This window comes from Punica granatum, chromosome 1, assembly GCF_007655135.1.
Source record: "Punica granatum isolate Tunisia-2019 chromosome 1, ASM765513v2, whole genome shotgun sequence".
Taxonomy (NCBI): Eukaryota; Viridiplantae; Streptophyta; class Magnoliopsida; order Myrtales; family Lythraceae; genus Punica; species Punica granatum.
In genome coordinates this window covers 5,559,090-5,578,766 of record NC_045127.1, presented here as the reverse complement: position 1 = coordinate 5,578,766, position 19,677 = coordinate 5,559,090, and the positions used below count along the sequence as shown (strand labels likewise).

Genomic DNA, 19,677 nt, shown 5'->3' with positions numbered 1-19,677 from the left:
ATGATTGTTTAGTGTGTTGAGTTAAAGTTAAAATTAAAATTTTTTATTTGGAAAATGTGTATTTTTGTTGTGTAGTTTGCTGAGTTAGAGTTAAAGTTAAAAATATTGTGATTTTAACTGCGAAATCAAATGGAGTGTAAGAGTCACTGGGGTTCAGTCATGGGCACGATTAATTAAGATGATGGGTCTATCAACGGATCTACATGTATGGACGAAAGGGAATGGCCCGGCTTCTGTTCTGCTGGTGCATGGCCATGCCCAGGTCCTTTTCAGTTTTCAATTGCCCTGTCCCTCGATCCTATTAATTACAAAATCTATGACATTAGCAAGTTATAGTTTCGGGAGGAAAAATTATAATGAAACGCGAGGATAAAGTCACTCGTAATCAACGTCTATGCGGGACTGTCTTTAGTCGAGACCTCTCCTCTCATATGTGACAACAATTCATAGGAAAAATGATACCGATGAACTCACTCATCATGGATGCAAAATCGTATACATTTGCTGGTAAAAGTCAGAGGTTTGAAGTGCATAATTAATAGCAATACATAGGACCGTATAGGAAAAAGGATACCCATGAAATTACTCATCATAAATGCAGAATCGTACACACTGGCTGATAAAAGTCAAAGAGGTTTGAAGTACAGAAGTAGCAATACTGATACAGCATCGTCAACTCCATGTGAGATTGCTTTCGAGTACATGAGGGTGTGTATTTGATTGAACTCAAAGCTAGGCTTTATCAATACAGTTCTTCCTTTTCTTCATTTTTCTACTCAAACGTTCAGCGCATGAACCTTTGACGCTCGATCCATTTCTTTCCGGTTCCCGCATCCAGTCATCTTAACATGGTAACTCGAAGCAGATTTCACGGTCGGGAGCATCCTACGGTACCTCGAACATCGGGAAAAAGGGATAGATCGGTGCCGTCCTAAATGACAGGAGCAGTGCAGCAACTCCTTTTAGCTTGGGGAATGGGGTGAGGAATGGGTCATGCATATGCACATGAAGTGTCCCAATCAAATGTGGTGTTATTTCCGAATCAGGGTATGCATTGCAGTTCAACTTTTAGTTAGGAAGCTCCCTTTCCTCCTCCGTGCTATAATCTTTTTGCAATCCTATCAATTTAGACAACATCCCGTATAGCAAAAAGAAAGAAAAGTAACATGGGGCACATCATTTGCATTTTACAAAGACATAGTAACAGCCAAGATGCACATTCAATACGCATATACGGTCGCAAAAATTATTTTATACCCGACTACACTTCAATTTATTCAATAATCATGGATCGTGATTATAGAACAGTGCAATAGACGCGATCATATATGTGTATATTATTCTGTGAACTATGAACATCGAAGCAATTTCTTGTGACAATAAGAGCATCGTATCGACTGAGCACGATTGCCTGATCACGAGTTGCTTCACAATATTTGGGCTTCTAAATTCTTGCCGTGCATGTAAAAATCCATTTACTTATCACAATATTTGAGCTTTGCTTCATGTGTTGAAAAAATTTTGAAACATAATCAACAATGCGACTTGTAACCTCCTTGAAAAGGGAAATTCAAATTTTTTTATTAAATTAGAAAAAAAAAGGAGAATATATTTCAAAAAGATGATAAATAAATATTGGGGGATGAGGAGGAAGCGAAGATGCGGGGGAAGACAGAGCAGAGTAGCCGGAGAGAGTGCGTGCGCGTGACTGAACTGAACAAATTCCCCATTTAAACCATTTCTCCCTCCCTCCCTCTCTCTCTCTCTTGCTCTGGTCCTTCTGCCGGCGGGGAAAGCATAACGCTTGCCTCTTCGGCTAATCCCTAGCCGCTGCCGGCCGTCATCGTCTGTTCCCCGCGTCCGTCCCACCTCGTGGCTCCTGGAACCGGCCGGAGCTGGCCTCCTGCTCCCTCCTCCTGCCTCGATTGTTTTATGAATTCAATTGCTCGATTGTGACTGCACCGTAGTGGAAGATGGAGAGTGAGAAGAAACAGTCGATGGTTTCGGACGTCGGTGCTTGGGCGATGAACGTGGTCAGCTCCGTCGGCATCATCATGGCCAACAAGCAGCTCATGTCCAACTCCGGTTACGCCTTCAGCTTCGGTTAGCTCTCTTCTCCCCCGCCCTCTCTAGTCTCTCCCTGCAATGGTCTGTTTGAATTTGCTCGTGATTTCACTGATGGATCTGTTCTGAATGTCAACCACTTCAAATCGTTGCTCTTGATCTGTTCAGCACCATGGTTAATTCGTCCAGTGATATTCTGTTTTCAGCGACCACTTTAACTGGCTTCCACTTCGCCGTGACTGCCCTGGTCGGTCTGGCCTCGAATGCTGCGGGTTACTCTGCATCGAAGCATGTTCCTCTGTGGGAACTCCTGTGGTTCTCCGTCGTCGCTAACTTGTCGATTACGGGGATGAACCTCAGTCTGATGCTCAACTCTGTTGGGTTTTACCAAGTACCGATCATTGTCACTGCCCTGTGTTTTTCATTGGATGGATGGTCCATATTTTATCAGCTCATGACACTATCTTTCCCCTACAGATTTCGAAGCTGAGCATGATTCCTGTGGTATGTGTTATGGAATGGATCCTTCACAACAAGCACTACGTGAGGGAAGTGAAGATTGCAGTCGTGGTTGTGGTTATTGGTGTTGGTGTTTGCACTGTTACTGATGTTAAAGTGAATGCAAAAGGTTTCATCTGCGCCTGTGTGGCGGTTTTTTCTACATCTCTGCAGCAAATCGTGAGTATTTACATACTTATCAAGTGCTGCCTTTTTCTATTGCTCGGAATGGCTCTTATGTATGATTCCGTGTGGTTTAGCTTCTTGTTGTTTGTACCTTAAAATCGGCACTGATCATCATTCGCTCAGTATCTACCTCTTACATTATATGCCACCGTTTTGATCATTGATGGGGAAACTAACACTTGTTGTCGACTTTTGTGCATCTGTTTATTCATAAATTTGCCTTCGCCATTCAGCTGCAGGACTTCATGTTTAACCTTGTTGTTGTTTTCTTTTAATGGCAGTCAATTGGGTCCCTGCAGAAGAAATACTCGATCGGATCCTTTGAATTGTTGAGTAAGACAGCTCCGATTCAAGCCATTTCGCTGCTTGTCCTCGGCCCATTTGTTGATTATTATCTTAATGGCAAAGCCATAACAAACTATAAGATGTCTTCCGGTGCCCTAGTGAGCATTCTCACTTTAGGCTTTTCCATTCTATGCCCATTCATGTTAATCCGGAACTATTGGTGACTTGTCTGATGAATGATATTTATGTTATTGCAGTTCTTCATACTTCTTTCTTGCTCGCTGGCAGTTTTCTGCAACATGAGTCAGTACCTCTGCATTGGACGTTTCTCGGCCGTTTCATTCCAGGTTCTGGGTCACATGAAAACAGTTTGTGTTCTCATACTGGGTTGGCTGCTCTTTGATTCCGAGCTTACTTTCAAGAACATAATGGGGATGTTTATAGCAGTTCTTGGAATGGTTGTGTATAGTTGGGCTGTGGAGGTTGAAAAGCAAGCGAATAGCCGGGCCATATTAACTGCCAAGAACAGCCTAACGGAAGAGGAACTTGGACTTTTGAAAGAGGGGGTGGACAATTCTTTGGCGAAGGATGTTGAACATGGGGACTCAAATGAATGCAGGGAGTAGAAGGGATGATAAGCTGAGTTATCCTCTGGCAGGACATTTAGGTATTTTGCCAATGCTCTGAATAGTTACTTTGCACCTTTACCTGAATTCACAAGGCTGCAGGACCTGCCATTCCTTTTGTCTGCTGCTGTCACTCACACACATCAAGTTGTTTTGTTCGTTAATATTCATTTGTATTTAAGAGGGTTTGTACTTGTGGGGAAGAAAAAATATGTGAAAGTAAATAATCTATTTGATAATTGAAATTTCTTATGTCCACGCAGCCCTTCCGTTGAACTCTTCTCATTGATGTCCTTTTCCTTCTTCTGCCGTATGCACGGCACAAAGAGGTCATGATTATTGTTTTAGGTTTACTGAAGAAAGACATTATCTGATCATGCTTGACACATTGATACATCGTGTTTGCCTCAAAGATGGCTGACAGATCACTGACGCAGATGGTGCTTCTTTGTGTTGTGATTAAATGTCAAATTACCTGTACTTTTGTTGATTGACTGAGCATTCTCTTTTAGAGCTGCTATCTTATGAAATTGCTTCCTCCGCTGTCCTTGTTTTGAGTGAGAAGCCTCTCTTATGAGTTAGTAAGCGCAACCTCGTAAGCTGATGGAATGATTGGGAGTACCACCTACTGCGAGGAAAATTTTGATCGGAAGCTCATGCGCACCTCACCTGTGTTAGGCTTATCTTAAGGTTGTCAATTGTGTTGCTTGACTGTTAACTTGTCTGTCTCCTTCAGCTGTGATGGAATTCCCACTGTGGTTTCCTGAATCAAGCCGGATTTTAGAGTTGGGACAAACCTTCGGAAGGTTCGATCCAGTAACTGATGCTATCAGGCCATGGTTGGTCACAGTGTAATGACCGTGGAACTTGTGACCATTTTAGCATGGTGATTCATTCGACTGTATTCCGTGCCCCATTTGGTATGAACAAATGGAAGTAATCGTTATATGACTATGTATGGTCATTTCATTTCTGCTTCTCTTCATTGTTGGTACTAAGTGCAATCTTCAATCCTTAATATACGGATGCAAAATCATTTTTTCTTGTCGTATGGCATGCCCTTTTGCTGATTCGAAGGGAAACAGCCATGGATGATTCTGGTGGTTGTGTATGGATTCATGGTCCGGATTACTCACTTACATGCCCTTCTCTTCTTGAAATCGAGGATAACTCATTCAGTACTGCAGTGGTCGCTTCTTGTTTGGGTCAAAGATCTCAACAGATCGTACACGAATCACCATGCGGCTTGATCTGTCATCGTTTGCTGTATGATGCCTGTGATTTGAGATGATAGGTCGAGGTTGTGAAAATCATTTCGGTGTTTTCTATCTATAAACATGTGTAATGGAATAGTTCTGTTCGAGCATCATTCTCAAGTTCTGGGAAATTTCCCTTCCATACCGTCAAGAAAAAGATGGGCTGTGCATTAAATTGGCACTGGAATGGAATGGCCTTCATCTTTGAAGGGTTTGCTCTTATTTTTTCCGATGTGAGATCATAGGATCTTAACACGCAAGGCATGACTTGGTTAGAGTCGAACACGTGTGATCAGCCGATTATTGGACAAGGACCGTATCCGATACGTGAGTCTGTTTGAGCATGTGTAAATGGGATGTGACATGCGAGGATGTCTAGTTAGCCACTCGAGTGACAGCCACAGAACAGCCGCACAATATTTTATCTATCTATATGTATCTTATAAATTCATGTTCTTATTTTTCCGATTTGAGATTGCAGGATCCTTAACAGGGTAATCCACCTTTCCTAATGTATTAAGGCATGTAATTAGTATAATCTCCATTTGAGCTGGACGGTGGACTTGGATTTTCTTAGCAAACAAGTAAATTCATCTTCGTGCTTAAGTTTCAGCTTCTCCCCACTTTACTGGTCCATAGTCGGTCTATGTATTATTATCCCTTCATGGATTGAACCCTTCATGGCCAATTTAAAGGACATCGTTTCATCGTGGGTTGATTCAAGCGGTTCAACGTTTGCTCTTCTCTCATATTCGAGTATTGTGAATGGAGAAAATTCACTCTATGAGAGTTTTACCCATTAGTGAGCCGACTCAGCTCGATTGGATTAGTCGGAGCTCATTGGACTTTAACATATCAAAGTGCACATAAAAAAAAAAGCTCCACTGGCACATTCGACTGAATTTGTGACGGGAGTTTTTTTATGGTGCCTTTCATGGCTTCTCTCCCCTCCTCATCCCGAATCCTCTGCTCGCTTCCAATATATTACTTTTTGCATAGGACGATCGTTCTCATCCGGTATTTACACATTTTAATTTTCTTTATAGTTCTTTACAAATTTTAATTAGGATATGGATATGAATGTCATGCATATTTAACCAATTATTCACAAGATATTCGCATGAACATGAAATTAGTTCCAATATCTATGAAGAATCCGTTCCAATTGTAGGATTACTATGGTGTATTCTGTAGCTTTTCCTCTTCCGATCTGTGTACACACTGTTGGCTTTAATTGCATATGGCGACTCTCTGACCCTAAAAGAAAAAATATACAAAAAAGAAAAAGAAAAAGAAAGGTGGTATGATATCATTGAGTATGATAAGTTTCTGCAGAAAATAGATAATTTTATGCTGCGTCGATACGATATTCGTTAATCTGAATGTATTAATAGTTAGTTAATTAGTTAGTCAATCGAGGTTATGGGTCATCTCGAAGGGTTGCCCTAACGGAGAGCACATGGGATCAGAGTGTGTTTGAGGAGTCACGTTAATTAGTCCATGCATGAATTCTCTAATGACCTTATTTTTCCACGACACCTTTCCTTAAATCCACAATCAAACGATAATTTATAAATTAATGTTTCATGCAAAGTCAGCGAAATTAATATATATCTGACATCAACACAGGTTGTAAATTCAAGCCTTTCTGAAACCCTAATTTATTAATTGCAAACGGTACAAAAAAAAAGTATGACATAATAATTTCGTCCACATGAATCTATATCAAGGGAGATAATGTATCTGATCTCTCCATCGATATTCAGTAAGAATATTTCGGAACGATATTGTCAGTCACGATGACATATATCATTAACTTTACGTGATAGTTTTTCGATCCATTTTGAAACATGTTTGTATCATTGAATACAATAGAACAAAAATATCCGGACAAATGGAAAATATTGATATAAATTACAATTTAACTAAACAGAGAAATTCATTAATTGTAACATCTCGTTTCAGCTTCTGTAATCGATTGTGTATGTCATTCTTCGCTGTAAGCTTACACACCAAAAAAAATTACAAAGGAAAAAGAATCTTATAATTGCTGAAATAATGCCTATGTATCTCTACATTCAGTGTGTGTATGAGACTGAATCCCACATAAAATCATGGGCTTCGCCCGAAAAAAGAATAGTTTCTAAAACCCGAAAAACGTGTATCGGCAAATGAAAAATGTCCGGCCAGATCCAACTTTGTTAGCTGTGTTCGGCGAGGAGCTGCCCAAAAGTCGTGACGCTGCAGACTTTATTCGATGCTTTCTGGTGGTGGCCGGTTTTAGTGCCGGAGAACTTGGACATGAGGTCGGCGAGCTCCATGTAGTGGGCGGACGGCTTGCTGGTATCGAGGAGGTGCACGACGTACTGGAAGAGGTCGATCTCACAAGCGATCCTGAGCGCCCCCTCGTAGGAGTAGCCAAACTCCTCCTTGGACAACCTAAGGAGGCTCTCGAACAAAGGGTGGTTGAGGTAGTTGGCTTCCATCTCGAACTTACACATGATGTCTTCGTCCTTCCCGACGTACACCCTGACATGGCCTTCTGGGACGACTTCTGGCTCGGGGTCCGAGGTCCGGAAGCCCTTGGCTCCGCAGCACCACATCTTCTTCACAATGCTTCTCATGATGATTCACTCTTTGAAATGTTCACTTGTGGTTGATGTGTTGGATCTGAGCTTGTTGGATGTGTTTTTCACAACTAACACACAAATGCTTACACTCACTTATATTTATAGGGCAAGGGGTAGTGTGAATGTATTGAACTGAATAGTTATCATTTTAATAATATTCTGAGTTTTTAATAATAAAAGAAAATAGAGAATATATATTATATATATAATTATGAAATTTTTATATATTTGTAAAAAAATTAAATAATGGGGAGGAAACAAGCAAGAAAGTCGGTTGGTTGGTTGCTCATTAGGCCCTTCCAAGAGCTGGCTGGACTAAGATTCCAGAATTTTGGGGATCAAAACCGAGTGATGGGACCCTTGATCCATATGATCAAATTATTTTTATCTAATTGATCGATCAATTAACTATCTCTTTCTTCTAATGATTACCCGAGACCCGGCAAGTTCATCGTACAAGGTGAGATTCTTAATGTATGTGTAAAATCATCGATCTCGACGTTGTAGTGCTCGGTGGTATAGAAAAGTTCAGCCAAAGAGAACCTCCCTTAATTTGCTCGTTCGGGTTATACGAAAGACAGTTGCTTTCAGACTTGATCTGGTAAATAACACAACAATGAATTGCGTGAGTGTCAAGATGCTAAACCATAAAACACGATTGAAACATTGCTAATGCGGACGCGATCCTTTCTGTGTTGTTATTGCAGATCCAACATATGGTTGACAGATTATTATTTCACTGCATATACTAAGCCGATTACTAACTGTAAAGACAGGCCTCAGTCGAGAGAACTTTTGAGTACGTGCTCATGGAGCTGACTTACTGATCTGTCATATGTTAATATGTATATATATATATATTATGTATATTTTAATTTATCTCAAGAATCAATGCATTATGGGTCAAATTGTTCAAACAAAACTCTCTCTCTCTCTCTCTCTCTACAAGGACAAAGAGACTTGATACGGAAGTCAAGCCAGCTAAATTCCGCGTACAAATAGGAAAAATTCATTAAATATATGCAATTACAATTAACTTTTTCATTTTGTATTATTGGCAAAAAATGGGATATGTTCAATTTGTCCCCTATAGTTTCGAAGCTGTGTCGAAAATACTCTTTTAAACCAACTCACGTTGGTTCAAGTAGTTCGACACTTGTTCCCCTTAAATAATATCTCTATTTCGAGTCTTATGAATAGAGAAAATCCACGCTATGAGATATTTACCCCTTAATGGGTCGACACGGCTCGACTAGATTAGTAGGGGACTATTGGATTTCTAAAAATCCGGGTGCATATCGAAAAAAAAAACACTCCTTTGAGATTCATATATAGAACCCATCTTAGTAATACCTCCAATTTGAGGCCCACCATTCTCGAACTCGAGATGGAATGACAGAATACATCATGCCCTTGGTCATGGATGCATAGAACGACACATATGAGGAATTTCACTACAAAAACAACATACTCACAATCGCTCATATATGTGCCGGATTAAAAATTAAGGCAGCACTTTTTTTTTTCTGGAAGAAGAATGAAAATAGTTTTGCATAGAATTGGCGAGCCCCGAAGAATAATTTTCATGGGACAAAGCTCGAACATTAGGGGGCATTTTGAAATTGTTGCCAAACTAAGGGGCAACTTGAAATTAATCGAAGAAAATAATAAAAAATGAAAAACATTTTTATTAATAAATTAGGAGCATCATCATATGATGGATCAGACGGTTCCCAATTGTGGCGGTGCAATCATTATGTTGAAGCCATCCCCATCTCCATTCCATTCTCCTTATGCCAAACTCTTAACTTAACCATGTGATTCCCTTGCCCTCCTTCCCTCTTTTATTTTCAATATTAATAATTTTATCGTTATTAAATTGCGTATATATATATATATATATATAAGTCCAGAATCATTGGTGGAATACGTGTTTCTGTATTTATGGAATTTATTATGGATCCCCGCGTAATTTTTCCATTACTTTTATGAGTTTTCTTTATGCAACAAATAATAATTATGAAAATTTTTAGCATCATCATCATTATTATTTATGATAAGGATAATGATAATGGTCATCTCCAACTTGTTTAATTTCTAATAAGATTATTGTAGGTGCTGCCTCTTGCATATCCAATAGGTTTATCAACAAACTCTTGTGATAAACTCAACTAATGTATTATTTAATTAATTAACCTTTATTTACGCATGCACACACTACAATTGTCTCCATATTCTTTTGTTTATCAAAATTATGTGTTCATGCATATATCATCTATGTATTATTATGTATATAAAATTGTAAATAGTTTGGTGAGAAATCTCCTCAGACAATTCTTCTTATGTAGGGTTGGGCTTGAACGCGTGCCACAGTCGTGGAAGAAATTAAATTTGAGACAACAATGTAGAAAAAGGTTGCAATCATTGTAGGCCCGGCAACCAAACGACGGTGCTTGAGCTTGGAATAACATGTCATAACCGGAGACACCCCGAACCATTCAGTCCGATCAAGTACTTCGCCTTGTTCGTGGTCACTGAGAGTTGACGCGGCCATTTAGTGATTGTGTCCATCCATGGCCCGGGCGCCCGACATGTTAAGCCCGCTAGTGCTTTATTGCTCATTCCGAGTAGAGGCCCACGAGCTAATATCTCTTCTTTTCTTTTAGCCATTTACACTCTGGTAGAAGAAATGCTTTCACCTCTTTTACTAAAGAGTGATATTCCACCTCTACGGCCTAATCTCCCCGGCGTCATACCGGTGACTCGAATGGGATGTGAACAAGTCGTGTTCATGCCTTTAACCGAGCTGGACTGGTGGGTCGTGTTCACGCTCAAGTGTGATTTGTCGTGAAGCATTTTTGGGTCGGATTGTTTAACCGTGATATGATACGCTCTGCTCTGCCTGGGTGATCATGGTCGCGAGCATGGACTGCCAACATAAGGATAATGAGGGACAATTACAAGCGACATCAGAATGAGATGGTCAAATGAACTGTTATTCCATCAAAACCAACATCAATCCCGAAAAAATCTGCCTCATTCCAATATTCACAAAAAATAATACATGGCTCCAACCAGGAGCTTCTTTTGGCTGAAAAACAGTGATCAAGTAATTGAGCGTTTGAGCATGTACTTTGGGGTCGCCCATGTGCAGCGGGGCTTCATGTTATGGAGTCATCTAACAGAAGAACAGATATCCAATCCCGTTGTGAAATGGAAGAGTCCTGCGGCTGTCATGTCTTGAGTTCATTGAAGGACTAGGAGAAAACCAGACAAGTATTTCTGCTCCACAAATGTATACCCCTCGATTTGGGGAAGACGACCTTTTTCCAGTCTATTGCTGCAAAAATTTACTTCACTTCTGTGTTTCTAATCATATCACTCCGTGGAAAGGCCAGCGGACGAGGCGACTTCTGCTAACTGCTTACCACCGAGATTGGACAAGAGTTCCAAAGGAATGAAATGTCTCGGCAAATCATTGAATTCTTCCTCCTTATGATCATATACCGGGAGAAGCCTTTTGGCCTCTGATTCCGCTGCCTCGACCTCTGCCATTAGGAGGTTTGCCTCTTCAAGGTCACCCAGCTCCATAGCAGCATCTTTCTCTGCTTTGGCAGCACCGGCAGTTATAAGCAACCTCTTGATCCTTGCTACTGATACCTCCTTCTCCTTCAACAGGATCTGCTCCTCAACCTCCTGCAACCTGCTGACAGTTCCCTTAATCTCTTCTTCGAGCTTCCCGAGCTCTGCAGTAGTTCTTTCCTCTTCTGATTGCACCCCTTCCTTCTCGGTGCTCAATGACTTCGCCTCTGCAGCTAATCGTGCAGCTTCTTTGAAGTTCCTCGCAGCAGCTGCAACCTTTTTCTCAGCCTCTAGCTCTGGGAGTCTCTTGTCTATGAAAAGAATCCTCTGCTCTATCGATGCTATTTCTTGCTGAAGACTCGACTTTGTTGAGGATAGTTCCTAAATGTAAAAGGAAACAATACATCAGGGACAGGTGGCCAAGTGGTCAATAGAAAAGTATCTCGACATAAATTACAATTCATCCCTTCATCCCGATTTACGGCATTCATAATATACTGAAAGCTGATATATGATATCCTCTTCTGACATGCCTTAGTACCCTCTATGGGGAAAAGAAGAAGTCAATGAGAGGCATTACCGCGACAGCAAACAGAAAAACGAACATAATCACACCCATGTCACTGGACTAACAGCAACTACACTTTTTACTGATCCAGTTTCTTTATGAAAAAGTTGGAAAGCAAGATTAACCTGTAGAGAAGCTCTTGCTGAAGCAGCCTCTTGGCGGAGCTTCTGGACATCATCGGAAAGCTTTTCCTCAGTCTTCACGAGCCCAAGTTTATTTTCTCTGAACTTTAGTATGGACAACATCAAGCCTTTTCTTAGTCCAGCAACCTCAATATAAGCTTTGGCCTCATCTGCACACTTTGTGCCGATTTCCCTGATCTTATTTCCCTTATCCTCTTCCTGTGAGCGAGTCTCATCAATCTCCTTCTTTTTCATTGAAAGATCCTTACTTTCCATGTCAATCTGTGAGAGGTTCAACTGCAATCTCTCATAGTTCTCAACAATGTTCGACTGTGCTTCCTCAAATTCAGTAATGACACCAGCAATCCGATTCTCAACAGCTTCAATTTTAGCATCGTTTTCTGCTATCTCCTTCTCCTTCGCTTTTACCAAAGCAAGTAGCTCCTCCAATTCACCCATCAACTTGCTCTTCTTTTCATAAAGATCTTCTTTTTCTCGCCTATCATCATCAATAGAATGCTCAATGGAGCTATTCATCACTTCACGAGCTTCATTCACCAATTGCGATTCAATTTCAAGCTCCATCTTCTTTCCCTCCAAGGCTTCACCAGACGATAGCCACTTGTCCATTTCTTCTTCATACAATAGTTGCGCCTTCTCTATTATCTGATCTGCTTCAGTCGATGCCTCCTGGTAAAGAAGATGCGAAATTCAATGATATATCTTTTGTCCATATTTAATCCGAACTGTAATGCAGCTTCCACTCCAATAACTATTGCCCAGTTTATCTATTTCGACATTATCTAGCTTAGCATCAAGCACGATTACTTAATTTACATGGGTAAAGGAGATGATTGAGATGTATGCTCGAGACTGCATTACATAGAATGAACCCAAAGGCCACAGCTAAACATAAAGGATATCAAACTATAAGTATGGATTATTCAAGCAAGCCCATCATAATAATTCAATATAATTTGGAAAGATGATAATGCCTATCACTCTCTCTCAGTATGTGGCTAAACTTAGCGCTTGGATCCTAGCATTAACAATTCAAGGTTTTGCCTGGGGAACAAATGGCAAACAACCGTATGAAGTTCAAGTTTAGATTCTTTATATGAGCTCAGTTGAAACTAACAGTAGATTTTAATTTAAACATCTCATTCATAATTCATACCACACAAAGAAAGTGGAACAAACTGGCAACGTAATGCAGCACAGCACCCTCTTCCTAATTCTTAGAAGACCACTTGTGGAGGGAACCGATATACATTGTTGGTGTGCTTACTGCCATATTAAGCTTTGAAAATAAGATGCCTGTCATAATATCAACACAGTAACATGTGTTCACCATAGTTCCTGGTTATTCGTTTCGATTCCTTCTTAGCAGCCTGAGTTCCAGTGCAGTTGGCAAGTGTGAGTAGTAACACAAATGGCAGCATTAGGACGTGCACAACACACATTATCACTGCCCATCAAACAGCAACAGCTTTTCGGAGAAATAGAGCACAGCGTCATCTAAATCGAATTTGCAGATATAAAACTTAGCTTATGCATCAAGGCAATGTTAAAAGTGCTCTCGATATGCCTTCCTAACCGCTCAAGCTTTGACAAGAAATATTCATACAGCACCGAGAATGGAATCAGCAGCAGTACATGCAATTTTAAACCACTTAAAACGAGGAGAAGTTGTGCAGGTTACCATGGAGAAGCTCTCGAGCAGAGAGACACATTCTTCCTCTGCGGCAATCTGAGCCTCAAGAACCTGCTGCATCTGTTCATCAACCTCATCACACTCAGCTTCTGCATCTCTCAGGGCATCCACTAAAGCCTCCTTCTCCTTGTCAGCGCCTGCAATGCTTTCGCTCAATTTCTCCGCTGTTTCAAAATCCTCGGCTTCGCACGCCTCCTCCAAGCTCCTCTCGAGCTCCTTCAGCCTCGCGGAAGCCGAGTTCACCCTCTCAGCAGCTTTCCTTCTCTTCCTTATGGCCTCCTTCTTTGCCACGGATAAGGCTGCCACCAGTTCCCGAGCCTGCTCGAGCTTCTCAGAAATCTCAGCCTTGATTCTATCGAATTTTGTCTCGATCGATTCATCGTTCCCCTTCGGATGATCGTCATAGCCTTCACCTGTATCGATTGATTCATGTTCGGATTTTGTCTCCTCCGAAGTAGGAGGAGGCCGCAGCTCCTCATGATCGATCTTTGCTGTCGGAATGGAAGGGATGGAATCGCCTTGCTCTGCTCTATCAGACAGAGAATTGAGCGAAACTGTGGATAAAGTATCTTCCTTTGATCTGACGTCCGGTGAATTGGCAGAGGCAGCATCGATCGGAACAGAAGAAGAAGCAGAAGGGGAAGGAGGTGGAGGCGGCTCTTGTTCGATCTCATGCCTCCCGTATCCGATCCTTAACCCGGCAGCTTTCTTCTTCTTCCGCGAGAACTGTCGAGACACCGCCGAGGGTGGAGCTGCCTCTCTCGCTTTGACCGAATTGCCAGCGGCCGGCGATTCGATCGGGGCAGAGGAGCTCAGCTGGGGCTCTTCGTGGCCGTTCTCGGGCAAGCCCGGGAGAGGAGTGACGAGTGTGAGGTCGGAGAAGAGGTTCTCGTCGAGCGGCTCCGAAGAGGAAGACGCCGCCGGGGGATCAGGTGGAGGTGGAGGTGGAGGTGACGGGTCGATGGGCTGGGGCTGGGGAGCAGGAGAAGGGTCTGAAAGCTGGGAAGGAGTGAAGAGGACCATGCCCTCGAAGAGGGAGTCTATGTCGTCCTCCATTGACGCCGGTTGGGAGCTCTGAGGTTCGTTCTTGATGGGATCTTGTTCTCTGCTCTGCTTCGCTTCCGTTCTGTTTCACTGTGTCGTCTTCTTCCTCCACTTCTTCTATTTCTCTGTTCTGTCCGAGTCATCTGACCGTTTACTCCTCAAAAAAAAAAAAACCCATTTTTGGGTTAAGCATAAACATAAGTCCTCCCTCCTAACACTAGCGGCTTGATGATGGATGGCTCCCGGTAAAATGTAGTTATGTCGATTAAAATTGTCAGAGTTCGAGAATAATGAGCCCAGTAATCTAAACCTCTTTATTCACTAAAATGAGGAAAGACCATTTATAGAATGGAAGTCATTGCACATGAACAATACTATTAAAATATATTCGAAAATATTCTTGTCTTGTATGGCTCACAATGTATCGGGACATTATTATTGTATTTTTTCTAACTATATGTATATGAGAGATACTGATCCTAATTAGGTCACGACCAATATTATTCACAAATACCTTAAAGAGGAATGTCGTTGCGTGGGAGGAGATTCGAAACGATCGAGGCAACTATCTCGAGCCTAACCACCGGGCTGTTGGGCCTTAGTGATTCGAGAGAACTTGTGTTAACATAAAACATGTTCATGCAAATATGATGCGTTGCGATTTGTGGTAAGGACATGGCGTTTCCAACTTCCAATTGGTATGGTGACTCATTATCTTTTCTTTTCTTTTCTCATGCTAGAACAGGGCAAGCAAAACATTTATCGTGCGTTTGGTTTCAGAATTAAAATAACTTTGATTTTGATTATAGAAAAGGACAAGATTGTGTAGTGTGATGAGTTAAAGTTAAAATTTTGATTTTAATTGCGAAACCAAACGGAGTTTCATTGACTCGTGTGAAGGAATTGGGCCGGATGGTCAAGCCCATAAACAAGTCTAGACAGGTCCACAGGCCCGTAATATACGGGCTCCTCCTCAAGTCCATTTCTTATTTATCCCCTTAATGTAATGTAATGTAATGTACCTTTCGGTGCGATCAGGGTGACAACTGATAGGGATAACACACACGCACACACGCTTTAGTTAATATTATATCACTATCAACAAGTCTTAGGGGTCAATATCAATGTCGTCTTCGGCTCGAAGGTTGAACGTCCGACCTCGGATCCGAAGAGTTATGCAGAAAAAAGTAGCTGATGAAAAAAATATATATGAGATGCCTGTTCAAGTACAGTGATCGAGGTAAATCCACATTTAGATACCTTAAAACTCGAGTTAAAAGAGTCCAAATGAATAGGACTTTGACTTTTACTATGAAAAGAAAATGGTGTGTTGAATAAAAGATGGTCCATTTATGGACGAGTCACTTGATTAACTAAAGACCAGTATAGAGCACAGTTTCATTTCATTCTATTCTGTCGTCGGCCTCACCGAGCCATGCTCAGGTCAAGGCAAGGGAACATCCTAAACCCGTAAACGCGGGCCGCACTGATAAGGGTCAAATAGAGAGGAGAGGCAAACTTCTGGGGTCTAACTGAAACAAAACCAAACCAAAAAAAGTGGGAAATGGTTTCTTCTTCTTTTTTTTTTTTCCATTTTTTTCAGTCTGTGTCTGCGTCTGTTTCTTTAATTTTCTCTCTCATGGGGTGTCTGTCTGTCTTTCTTGCTTTCTTTTGCCGTTTTCCTCAGTCACTCACACACTCCGATCCCTTTCCGCTTTTGTCTTTCTTTGGCTTTCGATAAATCAGTTTCCGTTCCCATTCACTGGTCGCAGCACACAACGCCATTCCCTCCTCCTCCTCCTCCTCCTCCTCCCCCTTACCCTCTCTCCGTCTGCGCTTCAAGATAGAAAGTCTAAAGCTAGTCAGCTTCTGATCAGGCAAGAGGGTAGCTGCTGTTTCAGCCCCACAGCTCATCAGCTGGGCTATGAATGAGAGCAAGCCATCGAAAGCGCTGATGGGTTTCCTGTAGAAGTTATCGCCGAGCTGTAAAGGGGAGGAAAAGCGAGCCCATTGTCAGCAAAAAGCAAAGAAAAGGAGGCGTTTTGCTGACTCCTGAAACTGGGTGAGATGGGTAGCATGGGATCGGAGCAGATTAGAGTTCCTCCGCAGCAGCAAGAACGGGTTTGTTTAATTATTCCTTGTTTCCCATTCCCTTTGATCTTATGTGGGTCTTGTTCGTTTGATCTTTTTTGTTTGCCGATGTAATGGTTTTGTCAGATCTGGTTGAGGTTTTATGCCTGTCTGTTGTTTTAGATCTATTGCTGACCAGAGTGTCAAGAACTGCTGGGAGTAAGATGGGTTAGCTAGAAAGGGACTGATGTTGATAGAGCTGACTAGAGCGGATTGCGTAGTTATGTGGATGAAGTGTAGCCCATCTGGTGATAGGAAGTAGCTCGGGTTTTTGGTTTTCTGGTTTGCGAGGAAATAGAAATGAGGCCAAGGAGTGGGTTGGGTTGCATTCAGTTGATGATGGAGACGCAGCACAAAAGGGTCAAAGAAAAGGATGTGCAACGCAGAACATTCAAAAGCGTCTTACACATCGAATAAAAGATGAGCTGTACTCTGATAGGACGTTTGTACACTTCATGGCTTGTCCACGAGGTTGTGAGTTCGAATCCTTCCTTGCACACATAGCCGTCGTGTAGCTGCTAGAGTTTCCAACAGCTTTTGACCATAAACTTCTGACAGATTAAAGCTTGTTAATGATCTTTTCAGTAACCGATCTCTCGGTTGGTTTTATTATCAGGTTTAGAAATATGAGACTAGGTCCACCTTTGGGTTTTCTGGGTTTAATTGTGTACTTTGATAGATGCTGGGTGCTAGGATGTTTGGTGCTTTCAGATTTATGTTGATATCTTTTTGTGATCTTTATGAATGGACGTACTTTGCAGAAGTTAAATTGTTTATCTTATTAAGCTTTCTTCTTTTGGTAGCGAAAGCGGTGGGGAGGATGTTTGGCTGCACTTTCCTGCTTCGGTGCTCAGAAAGGTGGAAAGCGTATAGTTCCTGCATCTCGTGTTCCTGAGGGCAATGCTGCAGCAGCTCAACCCAACAGACCTCAAGCAAATCAAGCCACAACAGCTATAGCTCCGTCTCTTCTGGCACCTCCTTCATCCCCTGCATCCTTTACGAACTCTGCTCTCCCCTCAACAGCCCAGTCACCAAGTAATTTCCTATCGGCCAACTCACCTGGTGGACCCTCCTCCATGATGTTCGCTACAGGTCCATTTGCCCATGAAACCCAACTTGTCTCTCCACCAGTCTTCTCAACCTTCACTACCGAGCCATCCACTGCCCCTCTTACTCCCCCTCCCGAGCTCGCCCACCTTTCTACTACTCCCTCTTCCCCCGAGGTTCCCTATGCTCGATACCTTCTAGCTTCGAGGGATCTCAAAGGGGCACAGAAGGAAAATTATGTGTCGTCCAACGATCTTCAAGCAACGTACCCTCCGTACCCAGAAAGCCCTGCCAGCAGCCTCAGATCTCCGATATCGAGGATCTCAAGTGATTGCTTATCGTCAGCGTTTCCAGATCGGGAGGCCCCAAATATGTCTCATGATACAAATTTCTTCTGCCCTGCTACATTCGCCGAATTCTATCTTGATCAAAATTCATACACTGCTGGGAGATTGAGTGTCTCCAAGGATTCAGACGTCCATTCAACAGGCGGAAATGGGTATCAGAGCAGGCAAAACACTAGTAGAAGCCCCAAGCAAGATGCAGAGGAAATAGAAGCTTACCGCGCATCCTTTGGGTTTAGCGCAGATGAAATCATTACAACCGCCCAGTATGTGGAGATTGCTGATGTGGCAGATGATTCATTCACCATCAGGCCACCCGTTGAAGAAAATTTGCGGCCTCCGTATGTGAATGAGAAGCAAAAGGCAGTGGTAAAATCACACACAAACTTGTGGGCCTCGAATAGCACTCTACCTGAATCAGATATGGGTGACCCTGTTCGAATGGCAATGCCACGGAATGAACACAGAGGTGCGTCTCTTCTCTTGTTCTTTTACACTGAAAAAATTGCCTGCTCCTGTCCTCATTATGAAAAAACCAACATGGAATTAGTCAAAGTGGGGCTCATTGCATTTTCCACATATTTCGACAACTCCAAGGTTGTTCAGGTATCAAATGCAGTTTATACTGTGGGTACTTTATATTATAAGTCGCCATGTTTTTATGTGCCCTTTATGGTGTTCCATTCGAACTTCAAGCGCCAAATCACCCGCGGTTCAAAAATGAAATTTCACCGAGGCTTGGTTATTCGTTGTACACTATATTTGATTCATGGAAGCCCAACCCGCTAATGCTTAATCTATAGGCTGCCTGGAAGCTTAGTGAGTCTCGGCTGTTAAAATAGGCTAGCTTTGCTCCATGAGGTTTTTAAATGTTTGAGTCAAGGTGTATTATTCAAAGACAACACTCGAAGCATCCAGGCAGAACAAAAGATTGTTGCTTGGGATCTGATAGGCTTCCTTTTCTCAAGGAAAAACAATTTCCTTTTTCATATGAGTTAACAGTATGATTAGAAGCCTTCGTGTTTCCATTAAAGAAAACATTTGTATGTGGCAACATTACACGAGGTACCGGAACCGGAATTGATATTTCCTTTGATGCTTCTTCGTTTTTCTCCTTAGGGAGATTCTCTGTGGCATTAATAATCATGTCTTCGCACTCATTCTAATTCAGGCGGACTCAGCACACCCAACAATAGGTCGTTAACCGATAGCGAGCAGGATACTGGTAATAGGCTCCCTAGGCTGCGGACATCCAGGAGCTGTCGGAAATACCCCTCAGGCTTGTCTAGCTCAGATGCAGAGATCGAGTATCGGAGGGGAAGAAGCTTAAGAGAGGGGCGAGGGAACTTCTCATTGCGCTGAGAGGGTACTGTCATGGGAAAAGTCAGTTGTGTTTCAGGTTCTTCTGTTTGGTGGGAAAGATATAACCGATCATCTAGTCCGTGCTGTGATATGTCTAGTATCCTTTTCTTCTGATTGCTGAATGTATTTACCCATCGCTGTCCCCGTACGGTACGGTGCAAATATTAATGTCGAGCCGTCTATATCAATATAATTGGGAAGTTTGCAGTCCTATCGGAT

General features: G+C 42.1%; 4 protein-coding genes across 7 annotated transcripts; 2 read left to right on the top strand and 2 right to left on the bottom strand.

Moving 5' to 3' along the window:
• The first annotated feature begins 1,632 nt into the window (after nt 1–1,632).
• On the top strand, nt 1,633–4,695 carry LOC116192675 (UDP-rhamnose/UDP-galactose transporter 1-like). 2 transcript variants are annotated; one of them, XM_031521286.1, is made up of 6 exons: nt 1,633–2,103; nt 2,271–2,455; nt 2,542–2,742; nt 3,030–3,191; nt 3,291–3,700; nt 4,396–4,695. In XM_031521286.1, exons 1-5 carry the CDS (start codon nt 1,974–1,976, stop codon nt 3,657–3,659), a joined length of 1,047 nt encoding a protein of 348 aa, XP_031377146.1. In that variant the 5' UTR covers nt 1,633–1,973; the 3' UTR covers nt 3,660–3,700; nt 4,396–4,695. The 2 variants fall into 2 exon arrangements, with proteins under 2 accessions (XP_031377146.1, XP_031377145.1); XM_031521285.1 differs by lacking the exon at nt 4,396–4,695 and having other exon boundaries at nt 3,291–3,935.
• Nucleotides 4,696–6,821: 2,126 nt separating this feature from the next.
• On the bottom strand, nt 6,822–7,602 carry LOC116192330 (auxin-responsive protein SAUR72-like). Its single transcript, XM_031520861.1, has one exon. The coding sequence runs from the start codon at nt 7,537–7,539 to the stop codon at nt 7,117–7,119; it is 423 nt and encodes a 140-aa protein (XP_031376721.1). The 5' UTR covers nt 7,540–7,602; the 3' UTR covers nt 6,822–7,116.
• A 2,915-nt stretch (nt 7,603–10,517) lies between these two features.
• On the bottom strand, nt 10,518–14,744 carry LOC116215093 (myosin heavy chain, clone 203). Its single transcript, XM_031550671.1, has 3 exons — nt 13,520–14,744; nt 11,821–12,507; nt 10,518–11,508 (listed from the first exon to the last, which is right to left on the bottom strand). Exons 1-3 carry the CDS (start codon nt 14,585–14,587, stop codon nt 10,924–10,926), a joined length of 2,340 nt encoding a protein of 779 aa, XP_031406531.1. The 5' UTR covers nt 14,588–14,744; the 3' UTR covers nt 10,518–10,923.
• Nucleotides 14,745–16,197: 1,453 nt separating this feature from the next.
• On the top strand, nt 16,198–19,676 carry LOC116194130 (uncharacterized protein At1g76660-like). Of its 3 annotated transcripts, none has more exons than XM_031522880.1 (4): nt 16,554–16,696; nt 16,829–17,176; nt 17,509–18,565; nt 19,268–19,676. In XM_031522880.1, exons 2-4 carry the CDS (start codon nt 17,126–17,128, stop codon nt 19,456–19,458), a joined length of 1,299 nt encoding a protein of 432 aa, XP_031378740.1. In that variant the 5' UTR covers nt 16,554–16,696; nt 16,829–17,125; the 3' UTR covers nt 19,459–19,676. The 3 variants fall into 3 exon arrangements, with proteins under 3 accessions (XP_031378726.1, XP_031378740.1, XP_031378732.1); XM_031522872.1 differs by having other exon boundaries at nt 16,829–17,179; XM_031522866.1 differs by lacking the exon at nt 16,829–17,176 and having other exon boundaries at nt 16,198–16,696.
• The last annotated feature ends 1 nt before the right edge of the window (nt 19,677 follows it).